General features: G+C 54.6%; 1 protein-coding gene and 1 pseudogene across 1 annotated transcript; both read right to left on the bottom strand.

The window, feature by feature from the left end:
- Nucleotides 1-2959: 2959 nt before the first annotated feature.
- Nucleotides 2960-4454, bottom strand: LOC129198286 (class II histocompatibility antigen, M beta 1 chain-like; annotated as a pseudogene).
- A 752-nt stretch (nucleotides 4455-5206) lies between these two features.
- LOC129198285 (class II histocompatibility antigen, M alpha chain-like) lies at nucleotides 5207-5828 on the bottom strand. Its single transcript, XM_054807433.1, is given in 4 exon segments — nucleotides 5207-5211; nucleotides 5314-5439; nucleotides 5523-5588; nucleotides 5591-5828. Coding segments are annotated over 4 exon segments (435 nt in total).
- Between the last annotated feature and the right edge of the window lie 19155 nt (nucleotides 5829-24983).

Genomic DNA, 24983 nt, shown 5'->3' with positions numbered 1-24983 from the left:
AAGGGCTGCCGAAAAGGGGGAGTAAAACCCCGACCATGGCCTGAGGAGACGGGTTTCCAACTTGTTATCAAAAATTATAATTATAATGATTATTATTAGTTGTTGGGGAAAATATTTTCCATCCGGTTACTTTCCCTCAAATCCCTCAAAGCTCTTTCCTTTCTGCAGGTTCCTGTGAGCAGTGTTACGTACCTTGTTTTATACTAACCGTACCTCCTGCTTCGAGGAGTTACGCATGTAAATCTTGTATAGTCAAACGGGCCATTTAATGAACATATCCTATTGTCACCGAAAGCTGGGACTAAAGCTCGTAACACCAATGTAGTGTTAAAAGGCAGGCATTCTTTATTGCAGCGCTGGATGCACGGGGGATAGCTCCACCTAACGTGCATGCCTGGCGATCACCAACAGACAGGTTACGTAGGATCAAAATATACCTATTCGGTATTTTTCCAAGAAAAGGGAGTGCTATGACAATCATTTCTTAGAAGCCATTTCCATATTCTCCTCCCCGTCACGCACGCTCAGTGGTTTGAGTCGGTGGTCCTCAAGGGTCTCTGGTGGTCATCAGTGGTCACGCACCCGTGTCCGCTGGATGACCCTCTTCTTGCAGGCATGCGCGGTATCCTTGTTGTAGGTGCACCTGTCCGCAGCAACTTACTTTACAAGATTAATATTCCCGAACCTATTGTCTGGTTGGGTAGGGACTGTACGTGGGACATAGCAGCATTGTACATTGCCATGGTCAGCTGGCGTCATTACCTATTAGCTTGGTTACAAACTATCTCAACCTGATTCTATAGCTTCTGTTTCAGGGCCCCTAGCCCACGGTTACACTATGTGATACAATTCCTTTACAGGATGAGGTTTGATGAACACATTTGTGGCTCATAGGAATAGCGCAGCCAAGCTCCGTGTTAATTCGCATAAGGTTGTTGGTTTTGAACACTAATTTCTTTGTATTTTGATTTCAGAAGTTGTGACTGTTTCTTGCACTGCTCCTCATAAGCACCCCTAAACGGATGTTTTGGTACATGATTTGCGCAGTTTTAGGCTTGTGGCACCCTTAACTACTTATAGTCATGCTGTTAGGTGATTGAGGGTGGTTTTTGTAATAAGGATTTCTGGCACTTCACAACCCTCAGTGTCTTCAAAACCTTTTTTGTTTTAGCTTCTAAGTAATTTTGTTATTCCGGGTGGTGGTACAAATGTCAGATGCAGCAGTGTCGGTAGCATCACTAACACAAGGTGCTTGTTGCATGTAGCCCAAAATCATCAGTTTAGTATTTTGTTGCGTAAAACGCCTTTGCCATGTTTGGAGTTTAAAAAGAAAAAGATCCTGTCATTTTGTGCTCTCTTCTTAGGTGATGGTCAAATGCATGAAAATAGGCGCTAAACCTTGTTTTCCCTTTTAGTCTGATTTAACCTGTGCAGGACTGTGAAGCACTAGATTGTCCATCTTCTCTTAGAGACTGCTCCGTGTTACTGCTGCCTGGGATTTTGTTTTGCTCGCTGCCGTTCTCAGCTTGGAAGAAACACCCCTGAGGTCTCACTCTCCGCACCCCTGGTTTCAGTTTCCTGGAGCACTTGCCAATCTGTTTTGGCTTTGTGTGGGAAGAGTTTGGTATTGGGGGGGTGGTTCAGCAGTGGCTTCTGCGAGAAGCTGCCAGAAGCCGCCCCCACGTCCGACAGAGCCAACGCCAGCCAGCTGCAAGACGGACCCGCTGCTGGCCAAGGATGAGCCCATCAGTGACAGTGGTGCAGCCCGTGGTGAGGCAGGCTGTCCCCCTGCAGCCCCTGGAGGAAGGATGATGTTGGAGCAGAGATTCCCCCTGCAGCCCCTGGAGGAAGGATGATGTTGGAGCAGAGATTCCCCCTGCAGCCCCTGGAGGACCCCACTCTGGAGCAGGTGGAGACACCTGAAGGAGGCTGTGACCCCATGGGGAAGCCCACACTGGAGCAAGCTCCTGGCAGGACCTGTGGCCCCATGGAGAGAGGAGCCCACGCCAGAGCAGGTTTGCTGGCAGGACTTGTGACCCCATGGAAGGGACCCACGCTGGAGCAGTTGGTGAAGAACTGCAGCCCGTGGGAAGGACTCACGTTGGAGAAGTTGGTGGAGGACTGTCTCCCGTGGGAGGGGACCCCACGCTGGAGCAGGGAGGAGTGTGAGGAGTCCTGCCCTGAGGAGGAAGGAGCAGCAGAGACAAGGGGTGATGAAGTGACCACAGCCCCCATTCCCCATCCCCCTGTGGTGCTGGGGGGCAGTAGGTAGAATTGGAGAGTGAAGTTGAGCCAGGGAAGAAGGGAGGGGTGGGGGGAGGTGTTTTAAGATTTGGTTTTATTTCGCATTGCTCTACTCTCTTTTGCTTGGTAATAAATTAAATGATTTTTTTCCTCTGAGTCTGTTTTGCCCATGATGGTAATTGGTGAGTGATCTCTTCCCTGTCCTTCTCTCGACCCACCAGCCTTTCGTTGCACTTTTCTGCCCTGTCTAGTACAGGAGGGGGGTGATGGAGCAGCTCTGGGGTCAACCAGCCAGGGTCAACCCACCACAGCCCGACACCGCTTGTGCCTGGCCTTGCCTGCGCCTGGTGTCCCTCATGCCCGACATTGCTTTTGCCAGGCACTGCCTGTGCCCAGCGTGCCCCGTGCCCGGTGTCCTCATGCCCGGTGTCCCTCGTGCCCGGCATCGCTTTTGCCCAGCATCAATTGTGCCCCGTGTCCTTCGTGCCCAACATCGCTTGTGCCCAGCACTGCCTGTGCCACATGTCCCTCATGCCCGGCATCACTTGTGCCCAATGCACACGTCACCGCTCGTACCCGGCCCCACTCGTGCCACGGGGGGGTGTGTGTGTGTGGGGGTGTGTGTGTGTGGGGGTGTGTGTGTGTCCCCTCAGTGGGACACCACGGGTTCCCCCGTACAAAGCCACCCCGTTGCCACGCAGCATCTTTATTGTGGGCACTGCGGGGTCACCCCCGGGGTGACGGTGACACGGGGAGGCCATTGGGGCCAGGAGGTCACGGTCCTGGGGGTCCTCAGATGCTGCCTGGGGGGGACACGGGGTGCAGAAGGGGTGACAGGCCCCTTGGGGACAGGGGGCAGGGACGGGCTGGATGTGCCGTTACCTGCAGGGGAGTTGTCTCCGGGGAGGGGAGTGTAACCTGCAAGAGGGAGTAGAGGGGGTGAGGAGGCTCTGTGTCACCCCAGGCCACAGTCCCTGTCCCCCCCCGGCCACTGTCCCCATCGCCGTCCCCCCCGACCGCTCACCCGGTGCCGGTGGCCTGGCCCGGTACTGGTAGAGGCCGGCGATGAAGGTGCTGAGCCCCAACACCATCAGCACAGTGGCCGCAGCCACCTTCCCCATCAGCCCTGGCGACAAGGTGGGACCTGTGGGGACACGGTGGGGGTGAGCAACGACGTGGTGAGGACCCAGGGGTCTGGGTGGGTGTCCCGTCCCCCCCCGACTCACCCCAGTCCTCCAGGAGGGGCCGGTCCAGGCTGGCGTGTTGCACTGAGCACGTGAAGGTGTCTCCGGCCAACGGGGCCACCATCAAGGTGACCTGCGCCTGGTAGGTCCAGTCACCGTTGGGGATGGCGGAGATGGGGGGGTGCTCACCGGTGCTCACGATGTCCCTGTTGTGCAGCCAGATGATGGTCACCTCGGGGGGATAGAAGCCCCAGACGTGGCAGGTGAGGAGGACGGGCGCCCGGGCGTTGCCCGTCTTGGAGGGGATGATGCGGGCTTGGGGTGGTGCTGGAGCGGGGAGGGGGGACGGTCAGTGAGCCCCCTCCCCACCCATGCGATGTCCCCATGCGATGTCCCCGTGCAACATCCCTCTGCAATGCTCCGTGCACGGTCCTCGTGCAACGTGCAATGCACCATCCCCATGCAATGCTCCGTGCAACACCCGTATGCAACCCCCATGCAACATCCCCGTGCAACACCCCACGCCACACCCCACGCCACGTCCCCGTGCAAAGCCCCTGTGCACGATGCCCCTGTGCAAAGCCCCCGTGCGCTGCAGGCCTCACTCCTCCACATCACTGTCTGGGTCCAGAATTGGGGGGGGTCAGGTCGTCACAAGCCCAACGCCGGGCTTCGGCGCGCTGCACCCAGGCGGTGCCGTTGTTGAGGATGGCAGCGAGTTGGGTGGCGACAGGGCGGAGCAGCCCCCAGTCGCAGGGGACGAAGCGCTGGGCGTCGGGGTCGTAGCAGACCAGCGGGTTCTTGTTGAAGACGAGGGCCGAGTTGAAATCCAGCATGGAGCCGTTGGCCGCCAGCGGGCAGGAGCTGGCCACGTGCACCAAGAAGGCGCCTACGAGGGGGACGCGGGGGTGGGCAGGGTCCCCAGGGGTCGGACCCCCCCCAAACCTGCTGCACGCCCCTGTCCCCCCACATCCTACCTGCCCCCCGGCAGCTCAGCACCAGCCCCAGCACCCCGAGCACCCACATGGGCGGCTGTGGGTGCTGGTGCGTCCGGCACGGCGGGCGAGCTCCGGCCTCTCCCTGCAGCGCCTGACCTTCATTCCTGCCACCGGCCCGCTCCCTCCTCCTCCCCCTCCTGTTCCTCCTCCTGCTCCTCCTCAGGGCTTATCCCCAGGGATTTGGCCCCGGGATCCCACGTCACCGGCGATGGGCAGCGCAGGGCTTCGCCCCGAGGGGACTGTGCCCCAGGGCTGGGCTTGGCACCGCGGGAATCCCGCCTGTCCCTTCCCAGTGGAGAAACTGAGGCACGCCTCTTGGGTGTGGCTCTCTGGGGAGTGCAATCCTGCTGCACCCCAATAGCAGAGAGCAGAAAAGCCACCACCACGTCCTCCCTGTGGCCAGCTGCTGCCCTTCCATCCTTTGGCAGTGGGGAAACTGAGGCACGCCTCTGGGGAATGGCTCTTTGGGGATGGGGCACGAACCAGCCCAACCTCAATAGCAGGCAGCGGAGAAGTCACGGCTTCAGCCATCTCCTGCCCTTCCCCAGTGGGGAAACTGAGGCACGCTCCTCTGGGATGGCTTTTTGGGGGGCGCGATGCAGCTGAACCCCAATATCAGACAGTGGAGAAGCCACCACAGCGCGGGCTGGGGGACGGACGAGGAGTTTAATCGCTGGGGGTTGCGGGGGGGCAGGAGGGGGCTTATTCCCACCTTCCCCTCCCCCCGCCACCATCTCCACTCCTGCACCGAGCGGTGCCGGACTCTGCACCGTCCTGTGCTCAACCTGGGCGGGGGACACAAGAGGGGATTTGGTGACAGTCTCCTCCTCACCCCCCCCCCATCACACCCCCATCACCGGGGGGACACCCCAGCATCCGGGCTGTACCGTGGGCGCTCCGGCGCGCCGCCAGGATCATGGCGATGCCGAGCAGCCCCAGGAGGATGCCCAGAGCCATGATGGCGCCACACAGCACCGTCTCCAGCACCTCGGAGGGGTCGGGGGTTTGGGGCACTATGGGGGGACATGGGGGGGGGGGGGGGTCACCACCAGCCCCGATGTCTCCCCAGCAGCCCCGTCCCCGTCCCCATGCTCACCTCAGTAGGCAATGACGGAGGCGTTGTCCCCTTCAAGGGTGACCATGCGGGTGTAGACATCACCGGCAGGTAGGAGAAGCGGACGAAGGCCAGGTCGGCCGCGGGGGTGTAGTGGGTGTGGGTGACCCCTTGGGTGACAGGGACCCCGCCCACCTGCCAACTGATCTCCACCGCCGGCGGGAAGATGTTTCCCGCCATACACACCAGCGTGTTGGGTTCACCCAACACCAGCGGTCGCACCGGGAAGACGTCGGCCACCGGGACGCCTGCAGCGGTCGAGAGGGGACGGGGTGGGATAGAATCCATCAAAGGACCATTTTGGGGGGGAAGGGACCTCTGAAGGTCATCGCCTCCCTCAGCAGGGGCATCTTCAACCAGCTCCTGTTGCTCACAGCCCCGTCCAGCCTGACCTTGAGTGGTTCCAGGGATGGGGCATCTTCCACATTCTCGCTACAGCATCTCACCACCCTCAGCGTAAAGAATTTCTTCCTTACATCTAACCCAAATCTACCATTTTTAGCTTCAAACGATTCCCCCTTGTCCTAGCGACACTTTTTCTCCCACCAAGTCCTTCTCCACTCTCCAGCCCTTCATCCCCCAGCCTGTCTCCTTGTTCGGGATTGCCCCGACCCGGGTGCAGGACAGAATCCCAGAATCCCAGACTGGTGGGGGTTGGAAGGGACCTCTGGAGATCATCTAGTCCAGCCCCCTGCTAGAGCAGGATCACCTCGAGCAGGTTGCACAGGATCACGTCCAGGCAGGTTTTGAATCTCTCCAGAGAAGGAAACTCCACAACCTCTCTGGGCAGCCTGTCCCAGTGCTCGGTCACCCTCAGAGTGAAGAAGTTTCTCCTCATGTTCAGACGGAACTTCCCGTGTCCCAGTTTGTGCCCGTTGCCCCTTGTCCTGTCACTGGGCACCACTGAGAAGAGTCTGGCCCCTTCCTCTAGACATCCGCCCTTTAGATAGTTATTAGCATTGATGAGATCCCCTCTCAGTCTTCTCCAGGCTAAAGAGCCCCAGCTCTCTCAGCCTTTCCTCAGACCAGAGATGCTCCAGTCCCCTCAGCATCCTCACAGCCTTCCACTGGACTCTCTCCAGCAGTTCCCTGTCTGTCTTGAACTGGGGAGCCCAGACCTGGACACGCAACTCCAGATGTGGCCTCACCAGGGCAAAGTAGAGGGGAAGGAGAACCTCCCTGGACCTGCTGGCCACGTTCTTCTCAAGGCACCCCAGGACACCAGTGGCCTTCTTGGCCACGAAGGCACATTACTGGCTCATGGAGAGCTGCTGGTCCACCAGGACTCCCAGGTCCTTCTCTGCAGAGCTGCTTCCCACCAGATCAACCTCTCACCTGTTCTGGTGCCTGGGGCTGTTCCTCCCTGAGTGCAGGACCCTACACTTGCCCTGGTTGAACTTCATTTGGTTCCTCTCTGCCCAACTCTCCAACCCGTCCAGACCTCGCTGAATGGCAGCGCAGCCTCCTGTGTGCCCTTCTGCTGTGTCGGCCGCTCCTCCCAGTTGTGTATCATCAGCGAACTTGCTGAGGGTCCACTCTGCCCCCTCATCCAGGCCATTGATGAATATGTTGAATAAGAGCAGACCAAGCACTGACCCTTGGGGCACACCACTAGCTACAGGCTTCCAACTAGACTCTGTGCTGCTTACCACAACCCCCTGGGCTCTGCCATTCAGCCAGTTCTCACCCCACCTCACTGTCCACTCATCCAACCCACACTACCTAAGCTTGCTCACAAGGATGGTATGAGAGATGCGACCATCCCCGTGGCCTAGAGCAGGAGCCCTTCTTCTCAGTGATCATCTATGTGTCCACAGAGCAGGAGCCCTTCTTCTCAGTGACCATCTGCATGGCCTAGAGCAGGAGCCCTTCTTCTCAGTGACCATCTACGTTGGCTTCAGAGCAGGAGACCTTCTTCATGGGGGGGGGGTCTGCTACAGGCCTTTGTGTTGGGTTTGCATGGCAAGGTTTTGGTAGCGAGGGGGGGCTACAGGGGTGGCTTCTGTGAGAAGCTGCTAGAAGCTTCCCCTGTGTCTGATGGAGCCAATGCCAGCCAGCTCCAAGACGGACCCGCCCCTGGCCAAGGCCAAGCCAATCAGCGCCTCTGTGATAACATATTTAAGAAGGGAAACAAAACAGTTGGGAGAGCTTTTGCAACCGGAGAGAGGAGTGAGAAGATGTAAGAAACTCTGCAGACACGCAGGTCAGTGCAGAAGGAGGGGCAGGAGGTGCTCCAGGTGCCGGAGCAGAGATCCCCCTGCAGCCCGTGGTGAAGGCCATGGTGAAGCAGGCTGTCCCCCTGCAGCCCATGGAGGACGGATGAGGGGGTGTAGAGATTCCACCTGCAGCCCGTGGAGGATCCCACGCCGGAGCAGGGGGAGGCACCTGAAGGAGGCTGTGGCCCGTGGGAAGCCCTCGCTGGAGCAAGTTCCTGGCCGGACCAGTGGAGCCGTGGAGAGAGGAGCCCACGCCAGGGCAGGTTTGCTGGCAGGACTTGTGACCCTGTGGGGGACCCACATCGGAGCAGTTTGCTCTCGAAGGTCTGCACCCCGTGGGAGAGACCACGCTGGGGCAGTTTGTGAAGGACTGTAGCCCGTGGGAGAGACTCCATGTTGGAGCAGGGGAAGGATGAGAGGAGTCCTCCCCCTGAGGATGAAGAAGCGGCAGAAACATCCTGTGATGAACTGACCGTAACCCCCATTTCCCGTCCCCCTGTGCTGCTGAGGGGGGTGGAGGTTGAAGCCGGGAGTGAAGTTGAGCCGGGGAGGATGGGAGGGGTGGGGGGAGGTGTTTTAAGAGTTGATTTTATTTCTCATTCCTCTACTCTGTTTTGCTTAGCAATAAATTAGATGAATCTCCTCTCTAAGTTCAGTCTGTTTTGCTCGTGACGACAATTAGTGAGTGATCTCTCCCTGTCCTTATCTCGACCCAAGCCTGTTGTTATACTTCTCCTCCCCATCATGCTGGGGGAGGGGTGAGTGAGCGGCCGCGTGGTGCTCAGCTGCCGGCTGGGCCTAAACCACGACAGCCTTCCATGATGGGGTTAGATTGTTGGTGGACAAGGGAGAGTGACTGATGTCATCTACCTGGACTTGTGCAAAGCATTTGACACTGTCCCACACGACAATCCCTGTCTCTAAATTGGAGAGACATGGATTTGACGGATGGACCACTCGGTGGATAAGGATTTGGCTGGACGGTCACAGTCAAAGAATTGTGGTCAACGGCTCAAAGTGGAGGGTGTCCCTGCCCGTGGCAGGGGGTGGGACTGGATGAGCTGTGAGGTCCCTTCCAACCCAAACCAGTCTGTGATGCTGTGGTTCTATGTCCCCAACCATCCCCACCAGGTCCCTGCAGCGTCCCCAGCCACGTCCCCACCATCTACCCCCACTGCCACACCATGTCCCCCCCACATCCCCACCGTGTCCCCAGCCGTCCCCTATGCCGCAGGTGGCCGCCGTCCCCCAGGAGCTGGCGCTCTTCTCCCGCTCACTCCAGGGCACCATCGCCTACGGGCCGGAGAGCTGGAACCGGGCGCAGGTGACAGTGGCAGCCACCCGTGCGGGTGCCCACACCTTTATCACCTGCCTGCCCCAGGGCTATGACACAGGGAGGAGGTGTTCCCCGAAATGGGGAGGCTGCGGTTTCCCTTTGCTGTTTTCTGCTTGGTTCCTCCTTGCAGGTTTATATTTTGATTCATGACTTGGTGACAGATGCAGAACCTCAGCTCATTTTGCGTGGGATGGGCTCTGAAGTCACACCACAAGCCGTAATTCTGACCTGGAAACTGAGCAGCCTGATGCCTCCGGTGCTCGTCTGGTGAGTAACTGTTCCTTCCGCAGGAAATATAGAATATTTTCTTTCCTTCAGAGTCTTGCAACAGATTTGAAATAAATGCTAATGAGGGAGAGTGGGGCGGAGCAGGGGGCTGCACCGGGGAGCCACGTGTGGTTCCGTCTTGCCCTGGAGCATGCAACGCCCCTAAATTAACATAGGCGCAATCTCCGTGTCTCTGTGTCCTTCTCCATCACCAAGCTGACTTCAGCGTGGTGGGACCAGACCTCCCTCTCCAGGTCACCGTGGGGCAGGACGTCGTGCTGCCATGTCACTTGTCCCCCAGCATGGATGCTCGGAGCTTGGACCTCAGGTGGATCCGGCACCAGTTCTCCGAAACGGTGCACCACTACCGAAACGGAGAAGACCTGTACAGGGAGCAGATGGAGGAGTACGGTGGGAGGACAGAGTTGGTCAGGGATGGTCTCTCCAGTGGACGCCTGGACTTGCGAATCTCTGGGTTGAGACCCTCTGATGATGGTCAGTACGTCTGCACCGTGACAAATGGTGCCTCTTATGGAGAAGCTACGGTGGATGTGGAGGTGGCAGGTTTGTGTCTGGTGCGGTGTTTGCAGGGGCTGGTGCGGGTGTCCCTGAGTTTGTGTGTCCCTCCCAGAGCTCTGTCCCATCCTCAGGTGTGTGGATGAGGTGCCGAAGGACAGGAGCCGTTGAAAGAGGTGGGGTGCGAGGGGGCTGTTGCCTGCAGTGCCTGCCCAGGAGGGAGCACGCAGGTGGTGCTGGAGGTGTTTTTGGGGCAGAGCGGCATGGATGTGGTGGCTTTGCTGGGTGTGCGTGGTGTCTGTGAAGGGTGCCCTGGTGATGTTGTGAAGGCCCTGGGGACGAGGTGCTGAGCAGCTCGTTGTGCTCAGAGCTGGGGCTGCCAGCCAAGCCAAGGCTGGGACCTGACACTGTTAGGGGTGGAGTTGGGAAGAGATGTCTTTGTGGCTCTGAGCAGCTGGATCTTTGCTTTGGCTTTGCCCTTTGTGGCGTAGGAGACCTGGCATGTTGTCTGGAAGCGTTGGGGCTTCCTGAACACGGGTCGGTGCTGATGCTGCCTTGAGGTGCTGAAGCTCGGCAGCTGGGTCTTGCTGTGCCGGGCTGTTTTGTGGGAGATCTGGGGTTGTTTGGCATCAATGCTCTGCAGTTCCTGCACAGGTTGGGGTGGTTTTGGCGGCCGGCCCTGTAGCCCTGGTGGGACCTGTGATGCGTCTGCTATCGGATTCGGTCGTCACCTTTGAGTTGAGTCCATCCCACACTGACCCCAACCACGGGCTCTTCCCCAGCCACAGGCTCTGTCCCTCAGTTCTCCCTGGAGGCTTACGAGGACGGAGGCATCCGGGTGGTGTGTCGATCGGCCGGCTGGTACCCACAGCCGGAGGTGCTGTGGAAAGATCCCAGCGGGCAGCGTCTCCCCTCGGTCTCCCAGAGACATTTCTCGGATGAGAGGGGCCTGTTTGACATCATCATTATGTCATCATTATGACCGGGAAGGGAAATGAGAAATGGTCCTGCGTGGTCAGGAACAGCCGCCTCAATGAGGAGCAGGAGACGTCCCTGCACATCTCAGGTGCTTTGAGCAGCTTTGATCTGGGGTTCCCGGTGCAAGGTGTGGGGTGTGGGGGCACGGGAGGGGTGTGCACCTTCACAGCGGTTCTCGTGCACGAGAGAACCGGAGCCTCGTGCACTTCAGGTGAGCATTGGTATTTGGAGGGGAGAGAGAGGACTATGTCCCCTTGAGGCCAGGGCTCCCAGGACAAGGGGCTTGTGAGCTAGAGCTTTGGGGCGTTTGTCTTTTTGGTCTTCTGCTCAAACACGGGACTGTAAAACCATGCCTTTTCCTGCTGATGTTCTTGTTTCTCAGCTCCCTTTTTCCACAATGCCCGTCCCTGGATGGTTGGTGTGGGGGTGCTTCTCGTGCTTTCAGTGGTGTTCCTCGGCCTCGGTGCTTATCTGTGGAGATGCACCTGTGGATGAGTCCACGTGGGAGCAGGACACCCCAAAGCGCCTGTGGTCATGAAGAAGTCCAGAGCAGAGCCCCTGCCCTGCTGCAGACACTGCCCGCTCTCCTCTCCTCCATCCCGCAGCAGCACATGTCCCTCTCTGCCCTGCCCAAGCCCACCCTGCCCAGGCACAGCACCATGGCCTTCAAGAAAGCTTTGTGGGTGACCATGGAGTGTGGCCGTGCTGGTTCCTGGGGGCTTTTTGTCCTGATTCCTGCCTGCCCGCAAAGGGCATTTGCAGCCAGCGCAGTTGGAGCAGTGGTTGGAGCAGGAGCCTGGGGGCAGCTCCCTGCAGGATGAGCACGGGGAGTGGGGGTCAGAGGCGGGGGGCACTCACAACTCAGGCACCCCCTTGTCTTCCTTCTGGGGAGCCCCAAACTTTGCCAGCACCCCCTGTCCCCAGGATACCCCTGTTCTCTCAGCATCCTTCTACACCACACAGTCCTGTTGGGAGCAAGAGTGATTTGTCTTTCCCTAATCCCCTTCCTCGCTGGGCACTCGGGACAGGCGGCTGTGGCTCGTTGCTTCTTTTGGGGATTGGGCTGAGTGTGCAAAAGCATCTTGGTAACCGAGGGGCTTTAGGTGCAGCAGCAGAGGAACCTTCTGAGTGGAGAAAGAATTTCCCAACCTGGGGCTCTTTTAAAGTGATATTTAGCAATATTGATTGCTGTGGCTGCTGCTGCTCTGGGGTTTGGTGCTGCAGCAGAGCTGGGGACTGTGGGATGGGATGGGATGGGACGGGATGGGATGGGATGGGATGGGAGGGTGCTGGGAGCAGGGGCTGGGGGTGGCCAAGCCTGGCAGGGCACAGGAAGGGGTGGGGGGGACACAGGAAGCGGGGGCTGGGGCTGTGGGACCCAAGAACAAAGCAGAGCCCAGGCAGCCCGGCTGGTCGGAGCCGGTACCGATGCTCGGAGCCGCTCCCGGTGATGCCACATCCCTGTAGGTAACGGGTGGAGGATGGCCGGGGCTGGGGCCGAGATCCCCCGCTGCACTGCCCTGGGGGGTTTGCGGGCCACCCTTCTGCTGCCCCTGCTGTCTTTTGAAATGGACTCTGGTAGACAGCGAGTGAGACATAAGGCACAGTCTGGCCCCTTTCGGGGTCTAGGCGAGCCCGCAGCCCCAGTGTGAGTGGGGCCGTGCGAGGGCCGCTGAGGGAGGTTTGAGGCCAGGCACCCATTTTGGGGCTGGCACCTTTGGCCTGGGAGCAGGGGCTGGATGCTGACAGTTTGGAGGCTGGACGAGCGAGAGTGACAGTAAGCCATGCTCGCACTGTAGGTGTCTAGCCAAGCCCGCAGCCCCAGGTTAGGCCCTGGTGGGACCCCATGTCTCCACGTGTCCGCCCGTAGATGACAGCACCGTCCCAGTTTGGCCAAGTCTGGCTGTGATGGCACCTCGTGTCACCCCATGGTTGACAGTACCATCCCAGTATGGCCCAGTCGTGCACTGGTGGGACCCCCACAGCACCCCACGTCCCCATCCAGGTGGCAGTGCCATCCCACTTTGTCCCAGTCACTTACTGGTTCTTCACATGCCAGTGTCCCAACACTTTCTTTTATTTCTTTTTTCAGAGTTTTGCCCCTTTTGTGCACCGTTTCGGCCCATTGAAGCTCATGGAGGTGAGATCAGCAGTGGCACTGTGTCCTGCCGGGGGGGACACTCGGGGACACTTGGGGGGGGGGGGCGGGGGGGATGTCCCCAAAAAAGGCCGGGAGGGTCCTGCGGGCGGTCAGGAGGACCCGGGGGGCGCCCGCTGCCGTTGCCATGGTCACCCGTTGCCACGGCGCCCCCGCTGCGCGCGCGCGAGGCCGGAGTGCCATCCCCTTGGCAACGCTCGTCCCACCCCCCACGCACCGCCATTGGCTGCCGTGCCCCCGCCTTGCGTGCGCTGATTGGCTGGTGCGGAAGAGGCGGTAAGCTGAGGGGGCCCTGAACTGGGAGCCGGCCCCAACCCAGTGCAGGGCGTGAAGTGGGAGCTGGCCTGAACGTGGGAAAGGGCGTTAAACTGGAACGGAACCTCATCTGGGCCAGGTGCTGAGTGAAAGTGGGCTGGAGCCTTGAAGTGGCTGGGATGTTAAGTGGTACAGAGTCTGGGCTGGGCCTGGGCTGGACCTGTCACCGAAATTCGGGAATAAAGAAAACTCCTTAACACCAATTTAGCCTTAAGAGGCAGGCATTTCCTTTATTGCAGCGCTGGGTGTCAGGAGGATAGTTCCTCTAATCAGGCACCCCTAGCGCTAGTTCTCTTGTCATATTTATACACATGTGTCACAAAGATCACAAAGTGGTACACTCCCCGTTACAATAATTGGTTCATATTTCTTCGCCTAGTATGCAAACTAGAACGCATGCTCAGTTCCTTTCTCCGCCTCTCTGTCTTTTGAGTAGGTGGGATAATTTGGGTAGGGGGCTTATGGGTCGTTGGTCATGGGGACCCTGGCCCAAATTACCTTTCCCCTAGTTTCTCAGTACTTCCGTGTTGGGAATTGTTCGCTATATGCCTCAGCAAGATAAGGATGTTGCTGGAGGCAATTAATGTCCTCCCTTTCTGCAAGTATGTACATAAGGACCTTGAAGTGTCTTGTAGCTCCTCCTTTTTCTCATGATGTGTAGCAGGTGCTTATTCTAAGAATCGTTAGCCTTCTACCTAAAGTAATAATGAACAGTTTCTTATCACATATAATACAATTAGGCCTTCATTACAGGCCTTTCTTCTCGGCTACGTTTTCTTATTATGTATAATAGAAGCAGGCCTTCATTACAGGCCTTTCTTTTTGGCTACAATAATTTCTAGAGCCGCTTGCAATCTGATTATCTGATTTAAGTTACAAATTGGTTCTCTTGCCCCTGATATTTGTTCATTAGGGGTCCAGGTGGCAGGTCCGTAATGTTGAATTATTCGCTCAGGAGGCCACTCATTGTTTCCCCATTTTTGCGTCCCACCTAAATTTACCTCAATAGATCACGTCTTACGGGCAATACTTCTATCTCCGAGGTTGTCATATAGTTTTATTCCTAACCGAGCTCCGCCTCTCTCCGGCAAAAGAAAAAATAAGGGCTGGATAATCCCTATGTTAGAGATTCCTGACCATCCTGCAGGTAAATGTTTATATGCGGTGTGTCTGCAGATCCAGTAATGCCCTTTCTTAGCCTTAACGCCATGAGCAAATGGTCCAGCTGCCCCTTTTGGGAGTTGAAAATAAGTTGTGTTGTCATCGCCCAGAGGGCTAAAAAACATGGTTGGGCAATTAATTGTTCGGCCGGTGCAATACCAAGCGCCAGAATTATTTTTCCACTCACAAATTTGCTTATAATTGGTTTGTGGGACAGACAGGGTTTCATTTTTGTTTGACCAATATCCCTTGAATCCCTGAGTGCGCCCCGTTTCATTAAGCCACATCCATATGTAGACTCTCCTATCTTTATCAACTAGCTTACGAGTGAGTGTCCATTGACATTTACTTTCCCCCACGTAAATCCCTCCCCTTTGAGTACGGTTTAGACAATACTGCCCTACAGTTGGATATTGAATTGGCCACGTCCCACTGTCGCCCCAAGTGTCGTCTGCGGTTTCACGATAGTTGCTTACGATCTGGTCGGGGGTGAGGGGTGTGGACGTCCACGGCCAACTCGACAACCCCAGAGGTCCTCCACAAACCCAACAATGACACAAATTGAAGGTTCGGCTCACTGCTTTAGCCAATAATACAAATTCGTTGTCCTTAAAGGGATCATATGGGTCGGGGGAAGGTAGAGGAATTGGTTTTCCATCGCTCTCATAAACACACGTCTGAATTAGAATAATCAAAAATAGCATGCGCATTCTGATCAAACCGCAATCGATGTCTGTCTGGCTTCTTCTGGGAGTGTGTGTCTGGGTCAACTGCTTTGTCCTGAAAAACAAGAACAGAAACAAACTCACTCCTCGGGTTAGAAGGAAGGAATAATCCACTTAGCATGAATCTTCTGGATTTTCCCGCTGGCGTCTTTTGCTTTCCAAGTGTATTTATTTATTGGGGTGTCTAAGACTAACGGTAGTGCTCCCACGGTGGGGAGTTCAACTAAAACAGGTTGTCCGGGGAAGTGGGATGGGTTGTCAGGGTGATCAGGGCTATGTGAGGTGGGTATGATTGTCAGGGCTTGTGGGCAAAACGCCGTACTTTTTGGGCATCCATTCATTCCCCAGCGGCTATTTACGCTGGTCACTGCGTCTCCCACCCGCTCAGCCCATGCTGGTCTGTGTGGTTTCAGGAAGCATTTGAGTAGCCCGTTTGTTCTTTCCATGATTCCATTCGCTTGCGGGTAGTAGGGGGTGTGGAACACCCATGAAATTCCCTCCCGGGCTGCCCATTCCTGAACTATCTTAACTGTAAAGTGAGAACCGTTGTCCGACTGAATCGACCGTGGTTTGGGGAAGGTACCAAACCACTCTTTCAATGCCTTCACCGTGTTCTCTCCAGTAGCTTTGGCAAATGCCACGGCTTGGACCAACCCTGACACTACCTCCACTCCGACCAACACATACTGCTTTCCTTCCGACTTCCGGAAAGGACCAATACAGTCCACTTGCCAGGTTTCCCACAGCCCCTTCCCCTCCCTCAAGTGTAGGGGATCGTCTTCCAGGGGTTGTCTTTCTAAGCAGGTACGGCATTGTTCGCAAGCGGACACACAAGTCTTACATTTCTCTCTAGTAACAGGCCAACCTCGAGCTTGGGCCTCACAGTAGAGGTCTTTGATCCCTGAATGTTTCCTCTTTACATGCAACCATTCCAACAATTGCTCCCAGTCTTCTGCTATTGGGGTGTTTTGAAGGGGAGCTAATCGGGCCAACTCATCTACTTCGGTGTTCCACCGGCTCGCTGGGGTGTCACTTTGTTGGTGGGAGGCCACCCACGCCACTGCAAATTCCCCACGTCTAGCAATTGCAAGGATGTCCTGCCATTTTTCCTTTTGCCATATCGGTACTCTGTTAACCTCCCATCCATTTTGCTCCCAGAATGGTAGCCATTCTATGCAACCTTTAAATACTGCATAAGCGTCAGTATAAATGTATACAGGGGAAGTGGTTTGGGCTTCATGTTGGAACACGCTCCATACCGCGACCAGTTCTCCCACTTGTGCGCTACCCTCCCCTTCCGTAATGATTTGTTCCTTGGTTTTTACTTGGAGTGCTACAGCTCGATATTTCCAGACCTTTCCTTCTCGCCTTGACGAGGCGTCTGTGAACCACACGTTGTGCATTTGTTCAGAAAACGGGGGAGCTATCTGTATCACAGGGGGAAGTTCAGCTGTTTCTCTATCTGGGCCCACCTCTTCTTGGATGGTTAACCTCTTTGTGGCTCCCTCAGACACTGTAAATATATCACAATAATGTTCTATTTGGGCATACCACTTTCGCACAGAGGCTCTCTGAGCCACCCCGTCAGGGGGTGGGGCTCCCACTAGGACTGCTTTAGTCACCTTAGACGGGCCCCAAAGAATTATGCGTTGCTTTCGAGTGGTTCGTTCGGCCTCTCTCAAAGCTAGACTAACTACAAATAGACCCTTCTCCCACACTGTGTATCTTTTTTCAGTGTCTTTAAAACTGCACGAATAAAACCCATAGGCCGAATGGGCCCCTCTGGCCCCTTTTGCCATAAATGAATCGAGAGCCCGGTCCGGGCAAACCCCCACTCAATTTGGATAGCATCTGTGGGGTGAATGGGACCGAGAGCTTGGTGGGCAGTTGCTTCAAATATTAGCAGTCGTAATGCCTCATCATGGACCGGGGTCCACTCCCATTGGGCCTTTTTTTCGCAATAAGTCATACAGTGGCCTTGCAATAATCGAAAAATCAGGAATATGCTTTCTCCAAAACACAAATAATCCTAATACATGTTGCAAATCCTTTTTCGACTCTGGCATTTTAATCTGATCTAATGAGGAAAGGGTGTCCGGTGGAATGCATGTCATTCCTCCTTTCCACCAGATTCCTAAAAACTTTACCTCGCTTGAGGGTGTTTGTACCTTCTCTGGTGGAATTTTCAACCCCAAACTTTCTAAGTGGGAAATTATATTGTCCTGAGTTATCCGCACTTTCTCTGTTTCATCCCCTCCCACAAGAATGTTGTCGATATATTGGTAAACACTGACTTCCTTCTCTGCTTGGACTACCTCGAGTTCCTGCGCCAACGCATGGTGGGCTAGAGTGGGAGAGTGCTTATATCCCTGTGGGAGTCGGGTGAAGGTGAATTGTTGGCCTTCCCACGTAAAAGCAAAGCGATCTTGGTCCTCAGGTTGCAGGGGAACCGTAAAAAACATATCTTTAACATCAATTGTTGCCATGATGGGGTGGGCTTGTTCCTGAATAGTCGCTATCAACTCGCCAATATTTGGTACCGCTGCTGTCAATGGACCCGTATTTGCATTGAGCCTGCGATAATCTACTGTTAATCTCCACGTGCCACCAGGTTTTTGTACTGGCCACACAGGAGAGTTAAAAGGAGATTGTGCCGGGACTACAACTCCTTGTTTTTTCAAATCCTCCGGTACTGGCGCAATACCTTCTCTTGCTCCCAACGGTAACGGATAGGGTTTTACATTGGTTAGCTGGGAAGGAGGGAGGGGAGGCGCCGCTTGTAGCAGGCGCACTGCCGCACCGAAGGTTCCGGTTAACTGCCTAATTTGAGGGACACCGAAAGACCATGAATTCCTCTGGGTATCCCGCCACTGTTTACCCTTCAGGATGTCTATACCTAAGAGGTTCATTTGGAAGGGCCCCACTGCTGCCATAGTGTTAACGGGACCTTCTTCTCCCGGTAGCCACAACGTCACCGGGGTCATAGGTACGGTTTGGCTTTTACCCAGGGCATTTAGGACTATGAGGCATTTGGACGGGATCGAGATACCGCATTGTTCCGCCTCAGTTTGTCTTAGCGCTGTAATTTGGGCTCCGGTGTCAATTAAAAAGGTTATAGGCCTTTTCTTTGGCCCTACCGCCACCGTAATCAATAAATCCCCTTTTTCGTTGCAGGTGAGTTGCCTTATAAACGTCCACCCTCCGCCTCCCCCCTCACCCTGGGGGGGCGGAGGCTTTAGTTTCCCGCCATTCTTTCCTCCCCTTTTTGTTCCTCCCCCATGTTCACTACTGGTAAGGTATTACGACTTGGTCTAGGAGTAGTTCCCTGTGCGGACCATCTCTGCACTAGCAACTCTGACTTCTTAGTCTGGAGTCCGTCCATCAAATCCCGGGGAATGCCCTTTTGCAGCCCCAACTGCCATAACCCTTGTTGGGTTAGGGGCTTTCCTTTTCCAGTTAGATCTGGGCTCCTCCCAGAGAATGGCAGCCGCCCGCTTCCCTGTTCTGCCGCTCGCACAGCTCTGGTTTCAACCTTCTGGTATGATCGGCTAACAGGGCCATACTTTCTCCCATAGTTAATTAACTCTTGCGCTATCTCCCCCCAGGTCCACGCCTTCCTCCCTAGCCGCCGATGCTCGGGGGTCACCATTCCCTCCAGGGCAGCCGTGATTCTCTCCTCCCTGGGTATATTCTGAATTTTCCCCCGCAGTTGGATCCCGATAGGTTTTAAAGAATTGGGAAGTCCCCGTATCAGGGGCGTCATTCGTTCCGGATCTACTGGCAACAACATTGGGGAGCTCAGGTTGGGCTTGAGTTCCCGATCATACATCATTTGCAGACAAGCCGCTTTCTGCACACTTTCCAACAGCTGATCTACCGAGCCTGTTATGGCTAGGGGGTCTCCCCTTTCCAGGGGGTTCAACCCTCCTGCCCAATATGCAACCCTCTGAGTTAATGACCATGGGGCTCAGCGGTCGCCAGTGGTTAAAAACATGCCCGGGCCCCAATATCCTTCCACCTCTTTCTCCGACAGCAAAATCCCATCTCGCCCCGACAGGGACACCCTCCAAACATATTCAGTTTCGGATTCTCTCACAGTCCTTGCAAAGTCCTTTCGCAGCTTGGCCAATTCGGTTGCCGTGAAAGGAGTTTCTTTGGTAATAACCTGGGGGCAATTGTCGTTATTGTCTTCATATACGTGTTCCGTCTTAACTAGTGGGCACATATGGGGGGGTTTCTTTACGGCCTCCTTTACTCCCTTTAGGTCTTCCCAGGGGTAGACTTGCCATATCCCTTTCTCCTCGAGCAGTACTTCTGCTTCTGCTAGGGTGTCTGTCTCCCTTAGGAGTTGGTTTCTCAACTCCTCCTTCAAGATCAGGTTTTGGCGCTTCTCCTCCTCCAGCGCCCATTTATTTTCCTGTAGCTGTTCCTGCAGCGCTGTTATTGCTGCCTGCAGAGAAGCTACCACAGCCTCAGCCTGACAGGACCTCCGCGTCCTTTCCTCCACCACAGCTGCCAAACACGCTCCCAACACAGCGCAAATTATAGCTTTTCCCTTCCCCTTTTTAACCTTAGCTTCCTTCTGCACTACTGTCATTCTGTCTATTACACTTCGCAACTGGAACCAATGGTCCCTTGCCCAATCTTGTCCCAGGAGCGAGGGACGAGATCGGTATAGTTCCAAAAAATCATCTAACTTACCAATTTCCCCAGTCTGTTCGGGCGCACAGTCACAAATATCTCCTGCCTTCTGGGCAGCCATATCCTACAAAGGGGATATCGTCCCGGGAGGGTCACGCCTTAAAGTCCAAATTTCCCCTATACACCCCCGGGACGCCAAGCTGTCTGCTACTACGCAAGTTATCAATAAAAAGGAACCAACATCCACTCCTTCCTTACGCTTCGTTCGTCTCCGGCTGCTTCCCTCGGGGGAGAGCAGAACCGCGGATCGGAACTCCGCACTCGCTTCGTACTTGCTTGTACGTCTCGTTCACACACACTCGCACAGCACACCACAACAAGGTTGTATGACACTCTCGTCTCAAGGGATCCTGTCCGTGACGCCAATTAAGATGTCCCGATCCGATATCGGGGAGGTTTCGATATGATCCCAAGAGCGAGATTAAGACAGAAACGAGGTCAGATGTGGTACAACGTTTTAGTTTTATTTTGTATGAACAGGGGGATAAGGACTGTATAGAAAGGGACAACCGGGAGAACGGGGGAGAGCAAAGGAGAGGGAGAGAGAGAGAGAGAGAGGGAGATAGAGAAATAGAGAGGTAGTGAGATAGAGAGGGGAAGGGACCAAGTCGGGGACGAGTCTAATTACCACCATTCCGAGTCCAGTGATGTTCCGTTGGCTCCCTCTGTGTTGTCCAAGCGTGGCAGGTTTTATCGAAGCAGGTCCCGGAAGGTGCACGAGGAGGAGAGGAAGAAGGAGAAAAGCCCCGCCACTTACCGGAGCACGTGCACTCCTTTATAGAGGGTCCCACGCTCATGCGCAGATCGCGGCTGCGTACGTGCCGTTCGTGCGGCACGTGTGGTACGTGTTGCCTCCTCGGGAAGACTTTTCACGCCCTGGCTTTTGTGAATGCGCATGGCGGCACCCGTCGCGTGGTACATGCTGCCTCCTCGGGAAGCCTTTTCACGCCCTGGCTTTTGTGAATGCGCATGGCGGCACCCGTCGCGTGGTACATGCTGCCTCCTCGGGAAGCCTTTTCACGCCCTGGCTCTCGCGCATGCACACGGTGGTGCTCGACCGCAGATCGCGGGGGGGGCAGTGCCCCCCGAGGCAGGACGTCAACGCAGGGAAATGGTGGTGCGACGGCAATGTCGAGACAAACTGCATACCGTAGCAGTCCGCTACCCACGAGTGGCTGTGACCTCCACGGACCCGTCTGCCCCTTACCAGCTGTGCTTCCACCACCTCCGGCAGCACAGTCTCCGGCGCCTCTGCCTCCTTCTTCCTCTGCTGCTGGCTGCAGGCAACAGGGCTTGCTTGGACGAGTTACGGACCTCCACGGTGTTGGATGCCGGACTAGTCCAGGCTTGTTGGTGCCGAATACAGGGCCATTAGGAGCCAGCAGAAGGGGCCCTGGGGGAGTCCAGCTTGGGCGAGAGCAGGGATTGAGCAACTTGCTTATCTTGCACTGATAAGCACCGGACCTGAACAGGGGCAGGAGATGAGCAATTTGTTCATCTTAACAAGCTGCAGCGCCTGACGGGTCTACTCCTCAATCAGCTGAGTGACGCCTGGGGTGAGGGGGAGCCTTCACAGCTTGACGTTACTTTGGTAAAACTAAACAGACCACCGCTCCTCTGTACTGAACGCCTTTGTTCTCCGCCACTGCCCCCCCCAGCCCCGATCAACTGCGCAACAAGCCTTGTTAAGGGCCAATCGGCACACAATACCTGACTTAGTCCCGCCTCACCAAAAGTATAAATCTGGCATTTAGAAGCCTCTTTTTTGAGGACGAGAACTCCAACTATCCGGACAGGTTGACGGGCCTGGACCTCTCTCCTCCCCAAGCAGGGACGCCTCTTTGGTAAGACTTGCGCCTCCGATTATGTCGGATGTTACCCCGGGAAAACTATCATTAACAAAAGCGCTTGTCCTGGTTTTAGCTGAGAGGGTTGATTTTCTTCATAGTAGCTAGTGTGGGGATATGTTTTGGATTTGTGCTGGAGACAGTGTTGATAATACAGAGAAGTTTTTGTTCTATGGACTTATTGTTGAGCAGTGTTTACACGGGGCCAAGGCCTTTTCTGCTTCTTGCGCTGCCCTGCCAGCAGGATGGCTGGGGGTGCACAAGAAGTTGGGAGGAGACACAGACAGGACAGGTGACCCAAACTGACCAAAGGGATATTCCATACCATATGACGTCATGCTCAGTTTATAAGGAGCTTGGGGGAAGAGGAGGGGGGGGGCGGCGGCGTTCGGAGCAATGGCGTTTGTCTTCCCAAGTAACCGTTGCGCGTGACAAAGCCCTGCTTTCCTGGAGAGGGCTGAACACCTGCCTGCCCATGGGAAGTGGTGAATGAATTCCTTGCTTTGCTTTGCTTGTGCGCGTGGCTTTTGCTTTACCTATTAAAATGTTTTTATCTCAACCCGTGAGTTTTCTCACTTTAACTTTTCCAATTCTCTCCCCCATCCCGATGGGGGGGAGTGAGCGAGAGGCTGCGTGGTGCTCAGCTTCCAGCTGGGGTAAAACCTATTAACTATTAACTTGAGCTCAAAATTGTTGCAGCAAGTGCATTTCTCAATGGCAATTCCGAACTTTTTATATCTGTCGCCTCAATAAATTACCTATTTTTCTTTTCGACTTTGTGAAGCTGTTTCAGTGAAAGTCCTTAGCGGGGCTCTGGCAGGCAAACGTTGACTCTGATAAGTGGCTACACTTATAATCCTTTAGACATAAACCGTTGACCAAGTCTGGGACTAAGACTGGACCTAGCCGCACCGAGGCTCCTCTCTGAGAAGGAGTTTAGAAAGCAAGGGGGTCCTTTCTGAACCTCGTGACTCAACGGGACGGCCTCCCTCAGCCACACATCAGACTTGTACCCTTTCACGCGACATAGTCCCAGACTTGGTCAACGGTCCATGTCCAAAGGATTATATATAGCCACATATGAGAGGCAATGTTTGCCTGTGAGAGCCCCCAAAGGACTTTCACTGAGGCAATTTCACAAAGATGAACCTAATAGAGAGTTTGTTAAGTGACAGATAGAAAGAGTTCAGAACTGCCGTTGATAAATGCACTTACTGCAAAAGCGCTAATATACGATTATAATTATAATGCCAGCAAAAATACTATCCCGGGTATTCTCACCGAAAAGGTGAAGGCGCAATGCTTACCAAGAAGGCATCCCTATCTCAGGAGGAGAAGGAGCATAGCCCATTGATTGCCTCTTCAGGGTCTGCAATTTCTCCCCCCCATGGAGGTAACTTCCTCCATTTCCTTTATACCCCAGCCGCAGCTGTCCCCTCCCTGGGGTGGCATTTAACATGATTTGGATGGAGAGTCGAGTACTATAGTTATATATGTTTAGCATGTACTCCTTTTAGCTCATTACCATATCTGATGGACGTGTCCGCGTGGGTTTGAACCCACGTGGTTTGAAGGTCCTGAGTAGGTTCACTGAACTGTCTTAAAACAAAACTAGGATTTTGAATTATTTTATTTCAATATTAAAAATCATTATTAATGCATACTCAAGTATCATTCACCATATTTTAAAGAGTCTGCTGTAAAATGGATGTTCTGGATTTTGGGATTTTTTTGTAATGAATCTTTTTGACAATTGAAAAGTAAGCTGTTCAAATAATCTAGTACAAAATAAAGATATTAAATATAAAGAGAAAGGCTAAGCTAATATTTTTTTACATCTGAAAGATCATGGTCCTCAGCATGACTTTTGTGATGTGGCTGATGCCACAAAACCACTGGTGGTCTTGTCCCTCATCTTAGGGCTTTTCAAGGCTTCCAGGTCAAATACTACTACCATGTAATGCCATGCCAAAAAATATAAAATATGAGAAATAATGATTAATTCTTGCGTTGGTGAACTCACAATGCTGCCTTTGGAAGGAGGTCAGAAAAATTTTGCTGCAAAAGTAATTCCCTGAAGTGCAGTGGCAGTCATTTACTTGGCACTGTTACTGGCGATTATCTATTTAGAAGGCTGGATTTGATCTCCAGACTAAGGTCTTATTTCTTGTTTCTACCTGAAGAAAGTGAAACAAGCAGTGCCTGTGAGGACAAATGGTCCTCTTCTGCATCTAACCAAATGGAAATATCACCCAGGCTTTCTGGGAGGATTTTATTAACCTTGACCACCACAGTTCCTATTTTTAAGCAACAGGGTTTGTGCCTCAAAATAATGCTTTGGTACCGAAACTAAGTCTTTGCACCCTAAAAATAGGTCTTTGGATGCTCAAAATGAGTCTTTGGACAGCCGAGATGGGGCTTGGACCCTAAAGATGACAAGCTCGATCTGAAAAATGAAATTTTGGACCTTAAAAATTAGGCCTTGGACTCTAGAAATGAGGCTTTGCACCTTCAAAGTCAGACTTTGGGCCTTAAAAATGATGCTCTGGGCCCTTGTGGTGGGTTGACCCTGGCTGGAGGCCAGGTGCCCACCAGAGCCGCTCTCTCACTCCCCTCCTTCACTAAAAAGGGGAGAAAAGGCATAACGAAATGCTTGTAGGTCAAGATAAGGACAGGGAGAGATCACTCACTAATTGCTGTCACGAGCAAAACAGACCAAACTTAGAGAGGGAATTCATCTAATTTATTACTAGGCAAAACAGAGTAGAGGAATGAGAAATAAAATCAACTCTTAAAACACCTCCCCCCACCCCTCCCATCTTCCCAGGCTCAACTTCACTCCCGGCTTCAACCTTCCCCCCCCTCAGCGGCACAGGGGGACAGGAAATGGGGGTTAGGGTCAGTTCATCTCATGTTGTTTCTGCCGCTTCTTCATCCTCAGGGGGAGGACTCCTCTCATCCTTCCCCTGCTCCAACATGGAGTCTCTCCCACGGGCTACAGTCCTTCACAAACTGCCCCAGCGTGGTCTCTTCCACGGGGTGCAGACCTTCAGGAGCAAACTGCTCCAGTGTGGGTCCCCCACAGGGTCACAAGTCCTGCCAGCAAACCTGCCCTGGCGTGGGCTCCCCTCTCCACGGCTCCACCGGTCCGGCCAGGAGCTTGCTCCAGCGTGGGCTTCCCACGGGCCACAGCCTCCTTCAGGTGCCTCCCCCTGCTCCGGCG

This window comes from Grus americana, chromosome 32 (assembly GCF_028858705.1).
Source record: "Grus americana isolate bGruAme1 chromosome 32, bGruAme1.mat, whole genome shotgun sequence".
Classification (NCBI taxonomy): domain Eukaryota; kingdom Metazoa; phylum Chordata; class Aves; order Gruiformes; family Gruidae; genus Grus; species Grus americana.
The sequence above is the reverse complement of the archived record's forward strand: the minus strand, read 5'-3'. Positions and strand labels throughout refer to the sequence as shown.